Source organism: Oryzias melastigma, linkage group LG23, assembly GCF_002922805.2.
Source record: "Oryzias melastigma strain HK-1 linkage group LG23, ASM292280v2, whole genome shotgun sequence".
NCBI lineage: Eukaryota > Metazoa > Chordata > Actinopteri > Beloniformes > Adrianichthyidae > Oryzias > Oryzias melastigma.
This window is the reverse complement of record NC_050534.1, coordinates 16,431,052-16,449,178: the sequence shown is the minus strand read 5'-3', so window position 1 is coordinate 16,449,178 and position 18,127 is coordinate 16,431,052. Positions and strand designations below refer to the sequence as shown.

Here is an 18,127-nt window from a genome sequence, read left to right as displayed (position 1 = left end):
CGTGTCCAGCCGGGGTGTCGGGGGGAGGGCCCAGACTGGGTGACAGCCGGGCCCTTCCCACTCACATTCTCATATCTGAGCCTCCGTCTGTTCCGCCGCTGTAGTCTGCAGACGCGCGCGCGGACGGACGGACGGGCGGCGGCGCCGGGCTCACGCGATCCCAGCAGCCCCATCACAGGCGGCCGGTGGGAGGAGGCAAACACCCCGCGGGAGGACGGAGCCAGCGGCCGATGTCAACGGTAGGAGAGGATCCGGTTCCGTTTGTTTCCCGCTCAGAACCAAATGGGATTGTGTGAGGGGGGGTTTTCTGGAAGCAGCGGAGTGTCGTGGCACGCGGCCGCCGGAGCATCATTCATTGGTTCGGGCTGGCTGTGTGATGAGCGCGCGGGACTGAGCATCTGCTCAGCAGGGCGCGAGCCGTGCTGTGCTCGTTTGAGCGCTGAAACGCACGCGCGTTTTTGTTTTTACGTCATTTTTCTCAAACACGGTCCTGCTTCTCAGAGGACACGGAGTTCGCACGAAGCTGTAGCCGCCTCCGACAACAGGGCGGCGGGATAGTTGGAACCGCAGTCGGCGTGGAGCTGCTACGGCAAGCTAGCAGTAGCTAACGCTTAGCAAACCGGAAACGGTGGCTGTGACCTTCAAAATAATACCGACAGTTGTATTTCTTTTCCATTTTAAGGATATTTAAATCTGTTTTGAACAAAAACACATTTCTGATGCGCAGTTTTGGATGTTAAACATTAAAGAAAAATTTAATTGTGCCAAAATCAAATAAGTGATTTATCAAACTGGGGTATAAATTCGATTCCTATCAATAAGACTTTGTAAATTAATAGTTTCTTTATTTTACAAAGGATGTTTTGTTCTAAAAAAAAATAAATATTTGTTGTTATAAGCAACACCCATCACAAGACAGAGTCTCTTAAGATTTTCCAGCACGAGACTTAACGAATTGACCCACAGGGCACAATACTGTAATTTTTCTTACTAAAATATATAAATTGAATGTCAAAAAATATTTTGATTAGTAATATTTAGTGTATATTTGTGTTAAACGTTATAGCCCGGATAACCCAAATTTGTTGTGCTACTACCTCACCTTCATCCAAATCTAAATGCTTTATAGTTATTGAAAAAAAATGAGAAACAATAATATAGATGAATAAAATAGTATTTTATTCAACAATATCAGAGCAGTTTTATAATAACCTGTTATTTGGCTTTTATTTTGAAAACTTACCGGAAGTGCTTCAGCCTAGTTTTTCATTCTTGATGAGCAGAGAGCATCACCAGCAACAGCAGCAGCGATTCATGAGTCTTTTATTGTGTTTTTTCTACCAGATACGGTGATTAAAAATGAGTCGCCAAAGCGACACACCGATAATTCAAGGTGTGGTCACGTGTCTGCACGTGGAGCAGAAATCTGGTTCTCTGATCGTCTCCTGGGAAAACCAGACCTCAGTCAGACCTCAAGGATGGTTCACTTAGTGAAAATATTGTCAATTTAAATGTACGCTAATAATCAAAATACATCTTTAAATGTAAATTCACATTAAATTGAAAAAATAAATACTCAGAAATGCATTTTTTTACGCTCAATTTTCTTAATTATATGTATTCCATCATCAGAAAAATCAGGAACACCAATAAAGTGAAAGAGTCCTGAACGACTACACAGAAAAAGTAAATGTAACTAGTTACTATGGTTTTCATGTCAATAAAACTCTTTTTAGGTTCAAATTTTAACTTTTTTTTTTTTATTTGGGATTTTTTTTGTTGCCGTTTTGGTTTCAGAATGATCCTGAACTGCTTTCAAATCTGGTGTTGAAGGATCTGTAACTGTCGCCTCAGTCTCTTTTCTTCTACTAGTTACATTCATGAGTGAGTGAAAAGTTTAGCTTTTTTTGTTTTTCTCAGATAGCCTCTTGAATGTGAAATTTCCTGACTTTCTACATTGTTTCAGTGTGTGAAGTTTCTCTTCATGCTAGAAATCTCCATCAGCGTGAAGCAGCTTCTGCGGTAAAAGCAGAGGATCTGCAGTGTTGGGAGTTTGCAGCGCGTCTCCTCCTCTGTAAAGGCGATAATCTCAGTGTCATCTCTGCTTGAACACTCGTCTACAAATGTCACCAAATGACTTTTACTGCTCCATCGTCTTCAGTGGCCGTCTGCTGACAGATTTTTGGCGCGCCTGGCAGCCAAAAACAATCATGTTTACAATCGTGGGTTGTCACGCTGGTATGCGAGTAGCATTCCCTTTCACATTCAGGTGGAAGTTTAAACACTTTCATTCTGTAAAAAAACAAAACATTAAAAAGGAGACTCAATAGGAAACCGGGAAAGGTAGCTGCTAAAGGACATCTCTGATTGGATGATGGTGTTTATCCATCTCAGGAGGAGCCAGTTAGATTTATTTTGATCAAATCACACCCATCCACTCACACATTCACACCTAGGGGCAATTTAGAGTCACCAATCAACCTATGAAGCATGTTTTGTAATTTTTTAAAAATTTATTTTACTTTTTTATTAGTAAAAAATACTTAATTTACATTAATTTTTACAGTATTTTGTTCATAGGTCAACACAGAACCAGAGAAGTGGATTGATTTTCTTTGGGACGCAAACAAAGATCCGGGAGAGGTGCTGAGTGCAAAGGGGGAGGAGTTATTTAAAACCCTTCGGGATATATTCATCCAATCAGCGACGTGCTGTAGGACCTTTCCTTTTTTTTTTTAACTTTTTTTTTGTTTGTTTTTACCTTTTGTTTTGTTTTCCTAAGTGTAATGATATCTAAATATTTGTTTTTTTTTCTCACATTGATTTTAAAATGTTTTTGCGTCTAGAGATTTGTTGTAATTGGCCCTTTAGGGCCACCGTACATTTCTTTTGACGCAGGACTCCCTTGGATTTCTGAGCCTTTCTTTATCGAAATCATTGTGAATCGGGATCAGATCCAAGAATACAGTTTGAAAAAGCCTGTAGACGAGACTACGGCAAGCCACAAGCTCCATTCCGACGCATCCACTTATAGACGACTAGATCCACGTAGGTCTTTGTTTTCCTCGTCTGAGCTGGAATCTGGTTCTAAACTGCATCGCTAAGATTCAGTTGGGGGTTTGAGGGGCTGTAAGCTAGTGGGAGAGCATGTAAACAGAGGGATGATGGGAAGGGGGGTGGGCTTTAACTCCTACTGCTGAGCAGGAATCATGTCCTAGAAAGTTCTAATTGGCTAAAAACAGCACAATTATAATTAAACGACCACGGAGGACGCTTTTAAAATGGATCAAATAATCATCGGAGACTTTAAACAGCCTTGGTTTCATTTAATACGTCATTTTTTGGTGAGTCAGTAGAGGAAATCTGGACCACATAATTGTTGTTTTTTTCTTTTCTGGAGAATCTTCACAAACTTCCTAAAGTTCTTCCAAAGAGTTTTTATCAAGGAATGTTGGAAGATTTCAGGTTTAGGATCAGAAGTTTGGATGGATCTAATTTTTTTTTTTACATTTTTAGTACTGAATGCTCAGCTTTGACTTACAGCTGTGACTTTATTCTGAAAGAGCAGTTTACGTGAACACTGACTCACCCCTCGCCACCAGCACCACCTGCATGCGTGTCCGGAACAGTTGCGTCACTGCCGGGAATTCTCAAAACCAAATCAGAAACGAGATCATCCACTCAGTCTGGAAGAATTAGAAATATGACGGGTTTGTCTGTTTTTACGGCAGACTTTCTCCTTTTCCGTCAGATTACCTTCTTGGTTAGTCAGGATATTTTATCAGATCTTTACATCACATGAAGCCACATGAATCAATCTCTGTTTTTTTATTTTAATGCTTCCTGGTAGTTTTTCTTTCACTGGAATGTTTTTGAGTTGCTGAGATGAGATTAACCTCGTCTGAAGTTCACTGCAGGTCACCTTCTTTCTGTTTCATTAGACTGCGAGCTGTTCAAATCCGTGGGGCGGGGCAGAAGACACTGGACACCACGGGGATGTAGGTGGTCTGACCGCATGTCACGGAGGGTTTACATGCTTCTGTGGTGCTGCATTGATCGCATCGCCATGAGGAAGCCTTGCAGTAAATTTAATTTAAGACCCATTCCAATGAAAATGGTGATTTTAACGTGTTCTTTGATGGTTTAGGACATATACTTAGAAATTTTAATTTCTGAGTATTTCTTTATTTAAATTGTTGTGAATCAGGATATACTGGATGGGAAACACTCCCTAGCTTTGACATTTCCCACCATTTTTGTTGCTCTGGTACTGCTAGGTTTGGGGTGTGAGAGGCTGTAAGCTAGGGTTCAAGCTGAAAGCTCTCGAGGGTGATGGGAAGGGGGGTGGGGTTGCTCCACACCAATGTTCACGCCCACAACTCGGAGGCAAATTTCTAAAGCTATGTTCACATTGCCCTCAGCAACACGCGTTCAAGCGCCCACTTTCAATAAAAAGGTCTATGTAGACATGCGTAAATATGCATTTTGGACTTTTGCGTTCACATGTAGCATTTAGCTTTTCAGGCTCTACATGCTAAATGCTTGGCAATTGATCGCACTTTGATTGGTTAACCAGTCAATCAGTGAGTTAACGTCGTTTCTAGTGGGCGGTCCAGTACGATCTGGTCTGGTCCAATCTGGTATTTTGAGCGTTTCCATTGTTAAATGGACCCTTAACCCTTCCGCTCTCTTTGGGGTCCAGTTGACTCCAACCACATATTGATATGTGATTCCTTCCATGACAAAGGTGGACAGGATTTTATGTCTGTCATGGACATTGGTGAAACTCAAAAATCAAAGATAAAAAAAAGTTCAGCGCACTGTCTTGGGGGGTCCAGATGACCCCACTTTTAATGGAAACAAACTAAGGAGAGCGGAAGGGTTACACAAGCCTCTTGAGGGCCTCTATCTGTTGTAGGGCCATCGAAAAATAGAACAAAACGGTTGGGACGGAGTCGCCACCCGTTGATTGGCAGAAAGTGATGAAGACTTTAGAAAGCACCAGTATAGCGCCAAGCTAGCAATTCTGTTTTCCTCTTTACGGCGGTATTCTTCTTGGCAATCGCCCTTTAAACAGCATTAAATTCCTGTTAAACACAATTTACCAAATGTAAATCAATAAAAAGAGGAGCTGCTTGCTGGATGACCTCCTCGTATTTGCTTTTCTAGTCGTCGCTCTACAATGACACGTTAGCGGTCTACACCATGCATGTGCAGAAAAACAAACCGCTCAGTGGAAGTAAGGCTTATTAACTGGTCCATCCCGTAATACTCCTTACCGGACCGTACCGGGCAGCTCAGTGGAAACGAGGCTTTAGGTATGGAAGTTCCAACTGTTTGAAAATTGATCATGAAGGAGAAATTGGCAATTGCAGTTTGAGCCCGGCTAGAATTCTATGACACAAAGTCTTACAAATATTGGAATAACGCTGTGAAAGAAAAAGCCTTGTGCGAGATTTGCACTGCTTGGACATTTTGCGCCAAACTTCTTCCAACTGTAAAAACCTGAATGCTTACAAACATTTTAAACGTTAGCTTAAACAAGTCCTATATTGGTGCTTTCTAATGTCGTCATCACTTTCTGACAATCCATTGATTGGCTACAGCGGCTCCGCCCCCACCGTTCAATTCCACTTTTCAATGGACCTAGAACCGATAGGGGTTGGATGGATCGGTACTGTTTAATGGTTCGTTTTACAATGGAAACGCTCAAAATACCGGACCGGATCGCTCAGTGGAAACAAGGCTCAAGTCCAAGAAAACGCAGCAGGAGTTAAAAAAAAAAACAAACAAAACAATTATAATTCAAAGAGCACGCTTTGAAAATAGATCAATGAGACTTTAAGTCGAGTTTTTTCCTTCTTCCAACAAACATAAAGCTTAAAACTCCTGATTTATAATCTAAAACATATATTGGTTTATATTTTGCCTACAATTATTCACAAACAAGGTTCTGGTGAATTACTTCTCTCAGGTTTAATCTGAGCTCGCATTCCTGTGGGCGGGTTCAGATGAACAAACGAGCGCCGACCGAGGGAGTTTCCGTACTGTTTCTAATGGCAGTGATTAGCAACGGCTTAAGGTGGTTTCACACTGAGCTGTTTGGTCTGGGTCAAAATTCATTTACAGGAATAGTCGTCCGACCCCTGTGGGCAGCTGTGACAGCTCATCTGTGGACCAAACCCCATGTTACATTCTGGAATTTAAAGCAAACACCTAAGTAGTGAATGTTGTAGTTCCACGTGTGACCACAAGAAGGTGGCTTTTAGAAAGGGGCAGGTAATGTTTTTTTGTCTTAAATTGCTGTTTTTTTTGGGGGTGTGTATCCTGTTGACATACCTGTCTGGTCAGTCTTTATTTCCAGCCAAACTAGCCCCGAAAGAGCAGCTTTTGTCACATTTTCAGGAGGGTTGCACAACAAAAAAATAAACAAACACCCGTTTTACCACATTTCCCTAAATGGATCACATACTTTCCATCCCTTCAGTGAACATTTTTGCATCTTTATGTGATTCGAGGGTGTGATGGCTGCTGCATTGTTTTGTTTTTACGCCTAACCTTTGTTGGGCGGTTGCTTACTCACAAGCAGGTTTAGACACCCTGACTTCACCTCAGCTTCACTCCGAGTCATTTCCTCCCTGTGCAGGAACGTCAACACCGTTGCCTCCAGGCCACAAAAAAGTTTGTACAAACGAAAGCGTGAATGAGCAGCGACTGTTTCAGGTGTGAATCAACCACTAAGGCAGGGGTGTTAAACTCAAAAGGGGCCCAAATCCAAAACACACTTTAGGTCGGGGGCCGAAAAGGATAAACATTTATTAAACACTCTAAAAGTAAATTTTTAAAACCACAACTTTTTAACATAATTATCAACTAGAAATATAGCATCCCAGTGAATATTTCAATGTGGCCCCACCAATTCAGCCCAAAGGTAAACCATGTGGGACCCACATAGAAATGTTCACTGGGATTACCTGCGATGATGCTAGTGGGAATGCTGTAAGAGGAATTTGGCCGCTAAAGATGATGAAAACGATAGCTAAAAACGCTGAAGCTGAAAACGCTGAAGTTGATAACCAGCTAAAATAATAGCAACATGCCAAATTAGCCTAAAAAAATAGGTAAACCAAAACATCTAGTTTTAGCTGAAAAATAGCTCAACTTAAAAATAACCTGAAAAAAGTCTAAATAAGCATAAAAACAGGTGGTGTGTGAATTTTGTCAAAATTATACAAGTTAGAAATAAGCGGACGATGACAATAAAATTAAATGATCTGGAGGGCTGGATAGAATTACCCGGGCCTTGACACATGCACTAAAGAGGTGACGTAAAATCACAGGAAGTGTCAGAAAATCAAATACTTATTCTTGGTTTCTCTGTCCTAACACTCCCTTTATAGTTGCTCCTAATTACATGTTCACTTAGACATCTTGATCAATCGTAGTTGCTCTCCCGTCTTCTCGTGGCTTCTTCCGTCATAAGAAAGCTGTTTTCTGGTGGTTTGACTCGACCGACAGGATGCTCACGATATCAAAGTGAAAGTGGCTCGAACCGCCTCTTCATGAGAACGAAAGCACTAAGCCTCTGGAGCTTATTTGGAGTGATGTTTGTCTGGGGCACCATTAGGGTGGCCCACACCGCCTGTCTCTATCTGGGACTGTTTGGATGAAAGCCCAGCGTCAGACGCAGGGGAAAGTATGGCCGGCAGCCAAAGCTAACTGTAATTTCCTAGTATACTTCAGGCTCCTCTTGCTGAGCGTAAATGTCTAACAAGCCATTTCCTCTCATTGGGTTACTGGTTTAGTCGTTTGGAGGTTTCTTCTCCTCCTCTCAGAACGCTGGCGGGATGACGAGCAGAGGAAGGATGCCACTCCCTAAATAGCTTTCCAGTGAAACATGAAGTATTTTGTTTCAACAAGAGTGTAATCTTAATCCGGAGCTTTTAGAAAAGCTTCCAACTGTGCGACATTTTGTTTTGGCGCGTTTGCTTTGTTGTTTTCCCAGTGAATCGACAGCAAACATGCAAAGTTTTCAGAGAAACGCTCAAGAAAACATTAGAAATGTTCCGGCTCATTCACTCAGCTGTTCTGGTTTTGGGTCAAGGAACTACAATTTGATTTGTATATCATGCGATTTATAGTCTATATTTGTTCATTTTGAACAATTCGATTCACTAACCTAAAATTGATCCAGGACATCTGTAACCAAAACTTCAACCAGTGTGAGTCAAAGATAAATGCCTGGTACTGAACAGTGCATCATAGAAATATATAAATCGATTAGTTGTTACACCCCTAGTTCTCTTGAACTCATAGCTTAGTACTCTACCCTGACCATGTTCTTTGATGATGGCAGATATTGGGTTGTAGTAAAAGTATTTCAGACTATTTCTAGTCTGAATTCCTGCAAGTCGCATCTTACAAACATGTGAGTTCAGGTCAGTGGGATAAAATGTCTAAATGTTGGTAAATGTTTTAATTTTTCTCTACAGATGTGAACTGTATTAATACTTTATCCAATGGATATTCATATCGGCATTTAACCCTTAACATCAGATGTGCACAAGTGTTGTGTATCTCCGCGATATAAGGACTGATTTATGTTGGTTGCGTTAACACTTCACTACTGTAAAGTGTTGCATATCAGTGGAAATGCTGCTTTTCTCCACTTCAGAGTCCATTAGAATTACGTTAATCGTGTAAAAGGTTGAACAGACTAAGCAGACTTTTCCTGAAAGGGGTTCTCTCACGTTGTGACATCAGCTTGTGAGGACCCGCTCATTTTCATGGGTTGGGAGGGGCTGGTGCTGAGGGGGCAGAATTTTAGAAGATTACTCAGAAATGCATGTATGGATCAAAATACCACTTGGGGTTCTTTATAGTGAGGAATTATCATTACAATACACTTAAAAGCTCAAAAAGTTGATTTTTCATGGTATAGGATCTGTAGTGATGCAACAGACGACAGATCAAGTGCTTAGTATTGTCACACCACCCCGTGCTACGGTCTTAAAAGCTCAAAAAGTTGATTTTGCATTGTATAGTCTCTTTAACAATTGTCAAAAGAATGTCAACACTGGATTTAAAGCTCAAGTGTTAAATGGTTAAGGAAAGGGGCTTCTTCTGGCTAAAACTTTATGGATGCCAGAAAATCTAATAAAATCTTTACGTTCAGAGGAATTTTAGAACTGAAAGTTGTGGAAAGATAAAATATTTAGTTTAGCAAGCTCTCTCTCTATATACATACAGTATATAAAAAGACAATTAAGCAATATTTCTTTACTCAAATAGTCTTGAATCAGGAGTGACTCTTCTACTAAGTAGTGCTGCCACAAACAATTATTTTAATAGTCGACTAATCACAGATTATTTTTCCGATTAGTCGACTAATCGAGTCATTCACAAAGTGGATGTAAAGCACACATCTTAACCATCATTAGCATTAAACTAACTAAAAACTAGATTTATAGCATTACCTGAGATAATGCTATAAATCTAGTTTTTAGTGCTGATAGCTAAAAAGGCTGAAGCTGATAGCCAGCTAAAATATTAGTGAAATCCCAAATTAGCCTAAACACCTGAAAAAAACCCTAAATTAGCCAGCTAGCATGTAGCTGAAATATTAGCTAAACTCCAAAATATCCTAAAAATCCTAAATAAATGGTAAAATAGTCCAAAAAGCTATCAGAATGTCATTATAACTTTCAACTTTACTACACTCTGACTACATATAATATAAAGTAACGACTAATCGACTATTAAATTAGTCGTCGACTCTTTTAATAGTCGATTAGTCGACTAATCGTGGCATGCCTACTAGTAAGCTTCAGGGCCTCTTGAGTCCTGAGAAGAGACTCCATCAGTGGATTTAGTGTTTTCCAGGTCAGTCACTCTTTCGTGGCTTCAGTTTGGCCTCACCCAATCCTAGGAAGAAAGCTTGCGTTCTTCATGACCTTGTCACTGGGGCTTGTTTCCAGCCGCCAAAGCTGACCACATTTTTTTTCTTCCTTGAAATGCACACAAACACACACCTGTTCATCTGGCCCACATATTTGTCTTTACCCACAGATATTAGCTACACCCTCTTCTAATGTTTGACGAGGTTTTAACCGTGGTTGTTCACTTCAGATTCTCTGGAAATGTAAACAGCAGATTAGATGGGTCTGGGCAGATGTGCCCTTGTTTCACATTTAACGATTAAAAAGATTACGATACAGTGTTTAAATCTTTCTCTATTACTGTAATCACTGTTTATATGGAGCATAATCTGTGAATGTTTTCTGTAAATCATCGGTGTTTTTTCACTTGAGCCCTAATCTGCATTTTGGATGGGCGAGAGTGTGGGTGGACTCAGAAGGATGAGACATTCGAACGGCTCATTAACATACCGCTCTGTCACTAATGAGAAACCTGGCATCAGCGGTAAGAGAAGCGGCCGTGTGCACAAACCGCCACATTCATTAGGGTTGTATGTCCTCTGTAATCCGGCTTGGTTGCCGGATATCTGATTAAATCACTTGGTCGTGTTGGATTCCATGGAAGTGAATTGAGCGTTGCACAAAAGTATGGGCAAGTCATTGAGGGCAAGATGGTATCGGACTATCTCTGCGTTGAAGCCTCAGATTCGCTCCAGCATGAAAGCCGTCTCAATTTCTCCAAAGTCAAACCTTGTTTTGAGAAGCTTCTGTTTTTTTTTTTTTTGTTTTTTCTTTACAGGCGTATAAACTCATTTTTAAGTTTCTAGATAAAAGTTATTGATTTGTCAACAATAGTCATTGGAAGGAATGAATGTCCTTTTTGTTGTAAATTGGGTGTATCACAGATATCCTAACTCACTTTCTCCCCCACATGACCTTAAAGAGCCAGCAGTCTTAGTTACAGCTGTTGATGTCCCGCTAATTAGGATTGCCTTTAGCCATTCATTGTAATTAAGATGTCTCAAGAGGATCCTAAACACCTTTGGGCTCTAGGGCTTTGTATGGCTATTTAATGTAGTAGAAAAGCCTCTTATTTCCAGGGTGTTATTAAAAAACGAAAGCAACCCCTTATAGTCTTCCAGCAACGTTTAGTCAATATCATGTTCAAATGTACTTGAGGATACATTCATAACTTCCTATGTTTATCTTACTGCTACGTTCACACCGGACAAGTTTCGCACGTTCAAGAACACACTCTAGTTCTTGAATGTGCTTACTGTGTTCACACTGACTATCGCTCCCAGATAGTTGGGCAGAGGTGTCCAAAGTCAGTCCTTGAGGGCCGGTGTCCTACATGTCTTCCAACCAACCTACCATTGAAGCCCCTTATTGGCCAAACACACCTGATCCAGGTAATCAGCAGCAGATAAAGCAGGAAAACCAGCAGGAGGACGTCCTTCAAGGAATGACTTTGGTTATATATGAGCGTCTTTTGTTTTTGTCTTCCATATAAATCCTTGACTACTAGGTGGAAGCACAGGATACTGAGGCTCTTTGAGCAGCTCTACACCGCGACCAGAACAACAAGATTTTGCGAAAACAAGCTTGTGTTAAATATTCTGTCATTAAATAAAAATAATTTTACCATTTTATTACACATTATTATTAAGACTGGTTCAGTCTTGGTGTATATTGCGATATTCATTGTATCGTGAGACGCGCATCGGGATATGTATCGTATCGCCGGGCTCTTACCGATACACACCCCTATAAGAAAGAGTCAGTGTCATATAATTCCGGCCGAGCACAAACAGCATTTTCAAATGGTTGGCGCATCTGCCAATTAAAAAGGACGCTATCCATACGCCACAACCAAATCTGGGTCCCTGATTGGTCAAAGTTTAACTGGTTATAAACACTTGTTCAGTGGTTGCTCATTTTGTATAAAAAGCCATAAAACAGACTTATAAAGTGTGTTCACAAAGAGTTTTGAACACATAAGCCTGAAATGCGCATATGCGCACGTTTACATAAACTTTTCACAAAAATTGACCACTTGAATGCGTGTTCCCAAGCTCAGAATGAATCTAGTATAAGACTTAAAACAAACAAATAACTTCTGGGTCATTAAGGAGGGAAGGATGCATGGTAACCCGACTCTTGATTTGATGAACAGTTCTGATGAATACAAAATCCTGAAGATGCATGGTTTCTAAAGACGTGAATGACCTACTTGTGGTCAATAGAAAAATATAGAATGTGGTTATAATGACCCAGTTTATCGTGCAGGTCTTAATTCAAAATGCAGTCCTCTTTGAGGAAAACTGGGACAGTGCTGGCAAAAACAGCGATCGCAATTGATTGACGAAATTGAGACTGTAGTCAGCGGACCAGTTTAGTAATGCTAAACAGTTTATGCATTTACTGCTCTGGTCAACATAAGACACATCTCCTTACAAGTAGGGTTGTAGCATTATATGATATAATAGTAGCATCCAACCATTTTTTCCTATAAAGAAAATTCTACCATTAAATCTTAGACTTGTTTTGAGTTTATGATGACTGCAACAAATGTCAACATTACACACTCAGTTTCTAACAAACAACTTAGAAAGAGGAGGCCAAAGGGCAGGATTACCTGTCGAGGAATTCAGGAGTAATGCAGGGCGAAACCCACTGTTGTTTACCTCCCTTTAAACAACAAAGAAAAGAGAATTATTGTGGAAGAAGACCTTTGGACGCCAACCACACCATCTCCACCCCCAATTCTTTTTACCCCATGTGCTGTTTCATTGTTCTATTGTTTCACCGTTGCACAAAAAGGAGCTGCGTTTGTACTCGAGTCTAAAACGCCCTCGGTCATGAAATGTCAATACACCTGATTCCTAGTAGAGGCTTCTTTCTGCAGTAGTGGTTTGCCACTTGATGAGGCCTCAGTGGATCGGAAATCCTAGTATCCACTTTCCAGGAAGTGTTGATGTAGCAGTTGGCCAGCTAGATATTTAAAATCCAATTTCTGTTGAGGACTGGTTGGCTGAAGTTTTCTAATAAGAAACTCAGTTGGCGATAAACAACAGCTTTGTTAGGAGCAGGAATTGTGTTACGGATGATGGAGCAGCTTTAAAGAGCCTACCTTTCTTAACCCGCTTAGACTTGGTGCAACATGTTGATCATGCCGCCTCCATTCTTCGAGAGTGCCTGCCGAACAAGTGGCTTTACTCAAAACTATGGCTTACAGCACCAGATACTACACTAATTCAATAATCCCACTCCTAATACTCTGCTGCCTGTAGCCTTGGGATGTTGTGGCGTTGGAGTTTTTTTTGTGCTTAAAATAAGCCCCATTGCCATCTTCTCTTTTTCAATTAGTTTATTAAATAGAGCTGTTGATGCTGGTAAGCTTCTTTTAATGCACCTGATGGTGCTTCTTGGAGAAAGAGTTTTTCAAATGACCTTGTTTATATATAGTTGTCTGTAATTTTTATGCCCTGTACACATAATTAGTTCCATCCAATTTCTATACCCACTTATACCTGTTTAGGATCACTGAATCTACCCGACTGATGTCAAATGAAGATGGAGCCACTCTGGACAAACTGTCCATCACAGGGTCACACAGGGACAAGCAACCTCACACTCATAATCACACCTAAGGGGCAATTTAGAGTCACTAATTAACCTATGAAGCATGTTTTTGAACCGTAGGGTATTGGGTCAGTACATCTTCAAGCTGACTGATACTTCAGTGACCCCTAAGACTCTTATGTCATGGAAAAAGCAGAAGGCCTACCATCTCAAGACCTTTATGAGACCCCAGCTGAACGTTACAAAATGAAAAGGCCAATCCGTAGTGTTCAAATGTACAAATGTATCTCTTAGACTAATGGTCTTTGACACTTTCATAGGTTTTTCAACTGTAAAAGCCCTGAAATGCCACATTTACTGGAGCTTACTCCGTCCAACTCGGTCCTTCCACGAATGGACAAGTGAGAGTTTTGTTGGATCCACTTGCCTACCAATTAAAAGACACAATCCAAAAATTATCAGAAATTACAAATTTTATTACAAATCTGTTGTAATTATAGGAAAATAGTGGTTTTGATACCATAAGTAAATAACGTTATTTTTAGGTGAGAGTTTGACCTTTTAACACCGATGTCAATCGGATATTTCTCCTCTAGTGGCCATTTAAGGAACTGTAACAGTTGGCATTTCATGTGGTTTTAATGTGATAACTAAAGGTGAGTTATTGGTTCAATTGGTAGTGATGGGGACACTTGTTATCAACATATGGGTTGTGACTATCCCAGCCAGCAAGGCCAGATGGGCACCCTTTTAGGTTAAAAGTGGGCAGAAAATGTGGGCCCCCAATGGCTTTGTCTGAAGTTACTGTGTTGACCCCACCTGAGTTTGCCCACATTTTCTCAAGTGGGCGCTCAGTGGGTTGGCTCGCTATGCTAGATATCTGCTCTGTGGACAGTGGAGCTCGATAGCTCTCTACAGCAGAGTCGTTAGGTTGCTACAGTGGAGCTCGCTAGAGCGCTACACCGGTGCCTGCTAACGCAGAGCTTGCTACCTTGCTACAGTGAAGCTCGCTAGATTGTTACAGCGGAGCTTGCTAGCTCGATACACCAGAGCTCACTAGGTCTGCACAGCTAGCTCGCTACAGTGGAGCTCGCTAGATCGGTATACCGGTGCCAGCTAAAGCAGAGCTCGCTAGCATGCTACAGTGAGCTCGCTACAGCGGAGCTCGCTACAGCAGAGCTCGCTACAGTGGAGCTCACAAGATTTCTATAGCGGTGCCAGCTAAAGCAGAGCTCGCTAGCTTGCTACAGTGGAGCCTACTAGCTTGCTAAAGTGGAGCTCGCAAGATTTCTACAGCGGTGCCAGCTAAAGCAGAGCTCGCTAGCTTGCTACAGTGGAGCTTACTAGCTTGCTAAAGTGAGCTCGCTAGATCACTGCTGCAGAGCTTGCTAGCTCAATACACTAGATCTCACTAGCTCTCCACAGCTGAGCACGCTACTGCAGAGCTCGCTAGCTTGCTACAGTGGAGCTTACTGGCTTCCCACAGTGGATCTTGCTACAGCGGAACTCGCTACAGTGTAGCTCGCTAGGGCGGACCTCGCTAGATCGCTATAGCAGTGCCTGCTAAAGCAGAGCTCGCTAGCTTGCTAAAGTGGAGATCTCTACAGCCTGCTAGCTCGATAGACCAGTGCTCACTAGCTCTCCACATTTGAGCTCACTACAACAGAGCACGCTAACTTTCTACAGTGGAGCTTCCTAGCTTGCTAAAGTGGAGCTCACTATAGTGGCACTCTATACAGCGGAGCTCGATACAGAGGAGCTCTCTAGCTCGCTACAGTAGAGCTGGCTAGCATGCTACACATCCACTGTAAGGCTGGCTAGAGTAGCGAGCCAACCCACTGAGTGCCCACTTAAGCCAATGTGGACAAAACACAGGTGAGGCCCCCACGGAAACTGCAGACAAACCCAATCTGGGCCCACATAGTCTGCCCACTTTTAAACCAAGTGGACCCCACTTAGTCTTGCTGGCTGGGTATTTCACGAAAAAGTTATTCAACAGATGACGGCAACATGATTAGAGTGTAATGCAAGAAAATACTGGAAAACAATAATGTAAACTCTCCAACAGCCAGACGTCTATTTATAAAGGTTTTTAAAAGAACTGTACGGACACTTTCAAAATAAAGTGCTTCTAAAGTTTAGTCCAACTTTGTGTTTACAAGTTAAGGCCATACTTCCAAGGAATAGTTTGTCTGAGTAAACCAGCTCTAACTGAATACCATTCTGTTTGTTCTCCTAAAACATTGTTTGATTTGTTAAAATAACGGAATTAGAACAGGATAGATGAGATAATAAAGGATGAAAGAAAATTAACATTTAAATTCCTGGGAATTCTTTTTTTTAAGGCAAGTCAAGAAAACCTGTGATCCTCCTTTACCTCCTGTAATCGAAGAGTCTAGTTTGTTATTTGAAAGCGGTGTACGGGGTTTTCACTTTGACGTCTGCTCTGCCCATGACCTCTTGACCCGACGGAAGGGAGATTTCCATTCAGGGTTTGAACCGAGCGTAACCCGACTCATCGGCACTGAGATGCTCTGGCGCTCGGACACGGCTGGTGTAATTACAGAATCCCCCTGCCGCCGCATGTAATCCAGACAGCGCTCTTGATCGCGAGGAACCAGAAACTCAAAGCGACACACCTGCACCCCCCTCTGACCAGGTACCTGAAACAATCTCCACGTGCAGATCTGAAACTGGCACATGGTTTAAAAAAAGATTGCATTAAGGAGGCGCCTTAAAGCCTGCGGCAGATATAATTAACTCTAATTAGATTAGCTTTTAGCAAGAATGAAGTGGAAATTGACGCTCTGCTCTTTTTGTGCCATCTTGAAAGAAAAAGGTAAAAAAGAGTTTTTACGTTGAGGCTGGAGGCAGCCAATTCGGGAAGCAATGGAGTTGAAATGTTTTTACTGTTCGTTGTCGAGTTTATTTTTCCCCGACTCGACAGGCTGCTCTCATCCGCTCCTCCATAAAGAGGAGAAACTTGCTCATTTCCTCTCTGGAGATCCTCACAGAGACAACAAGCAGAAATGGTCATTGACTCCACGATGACCAGCCGAAATTAGTAACAGCATCATTTGTTTGAGAGGCTTTTCCTGCTCATCAGAGAAGCAACACGTTTGGGTCTTTTGGAAGACTTGAAGTAAACTTGTTTGAGTTTTAAAGGCTCTTCTATGGCTCCTAAAAAACAGGAATGAATGTACCTTGCTTATCCTTTGTGCCGCTTGGCACTGATATGGAATTTGACTAACGCTGCTTTAATTATTGGCTGCATTTTGGTCTTTGGTTTTCTCTCGGTGCTCTCTGCCAGCTTTTGTCCATCCATAAAGGCCTCAGCCGGCTTGCAGCAGTAGAGTCCTCTTTTTGCTCGTCTCCGGCAGCATTCTGGTGACCCACTAATGGAGTTAGTTGTGTTAGGAAAGGCTGCAGGCTGGACTGCAGTGCTGAGCTGCAGCTCAGTCGTGGTTCTTCTGAGGAGAACAGATTTGAAGGAAAATACCATGAATAAGACATAAAGGAACCATGAAGGAAGGATCTCAGCTGGGCTGTCAGGACTTGAACTTCTCCCTTTTTTCTCCGAAGTGTCCCCAAATGACTCTGCAATGATTCAGTACTTTGTCAAGAAGCCATAGTGACCTGAAAAGTGGTCTCCAAAGCCCTCGCTGTCCTCGACTGACTTTTCCCTTCTAAAGGAGGAAACTTCCTCATCCATCTTCACTTCAGCATCTTTTGCTCCTTCTGTCCACCTTAAGACAAAATGTGGAGTTTATAAGAACTAAAAATAGAAACGAGAAGTTTGACAAGTTTTCTAAATTCTGCTCGAGTGTCTTTTGATCTATTGTAAAAACATTCCCAGTGAGCTTTTAATTATGATTATGCTGTTTCTAGGACATAGTTTCTGCAAAGTGGCAGTAGTTCATTAACCATTGGAATGGAGCTATCCCGCCCCCCTTCCTTTCCCTGTTGCTGAGAGCTTTCTGTCTACACTCTCTCTCCCCCTAGATTACAACCCGGCACACCACCAACCTAACAGTAGCAGTGCAAAAAAAAATGGCGAGCAATATAAGGGCTATCCAGCCGTACAGTTCTGAACCAGCACGGATGAGGAAAACAAAGACGTACATGGATCTATAGTCGTTTACAAGTGGATCCATTAGAATGGAGTGGAGCAATGATTCTGTGGCCCTGACAGTGTATTTTCTACATCACAAATAAATATGTTTTTAAATGTCACAACAGTAACAATTTTAAGCTTAACTATCTTAACCATATTTTCCGCACTATATGGCGCACCGAAAACTCTGTTTTTTGTAGAAGTTACAAACAAGGCTAGGTGTTATGGGAATATGCTAACACGGCTAATGAGTAGCATTATTGAACTGTTTTTTGTTTTTGTGTGTTTTTTTTATGTGAATTCTCACCCTCATCCATAACTACTTCAAAACTATATAGTCCATGACTATATATTGCTCCAGATTTTAAAAACAATTCGTACACGATGCTCACTACTTGTCTTTAGTCTTTTTTTAAACGCCAGAGATGATTTTACGAAGTGAAAATCGAATCAATACGAACATTTCACGATGTCCATTTGTGACTCCACTGTGTTCTGATGATGAAAATGT

General features: G+C 41.5%; 1 protein-coding gene across 1 annotated transcript in view; it reads left to right on the top strand.

Moving 5' to 3' along the window:
- Positions 1-18,127, top strand: part of si:dkey-97m3.1 (fatty acyl-CoA reductase 1) — a 65,043-nt gene continuing 46,916 nt past the window's right edge. Inside the window, exon 1 of the mRNA XM_024287844.2 lies at positions 1-239. Coding sequence (XP_024143612.1) covers positions 231-239 — 9 coding nt within the window. The 5' untranslated portion in view covers positions 1-230. The remainder of the gene's footprint in view (positions 240-18,127) is intronic.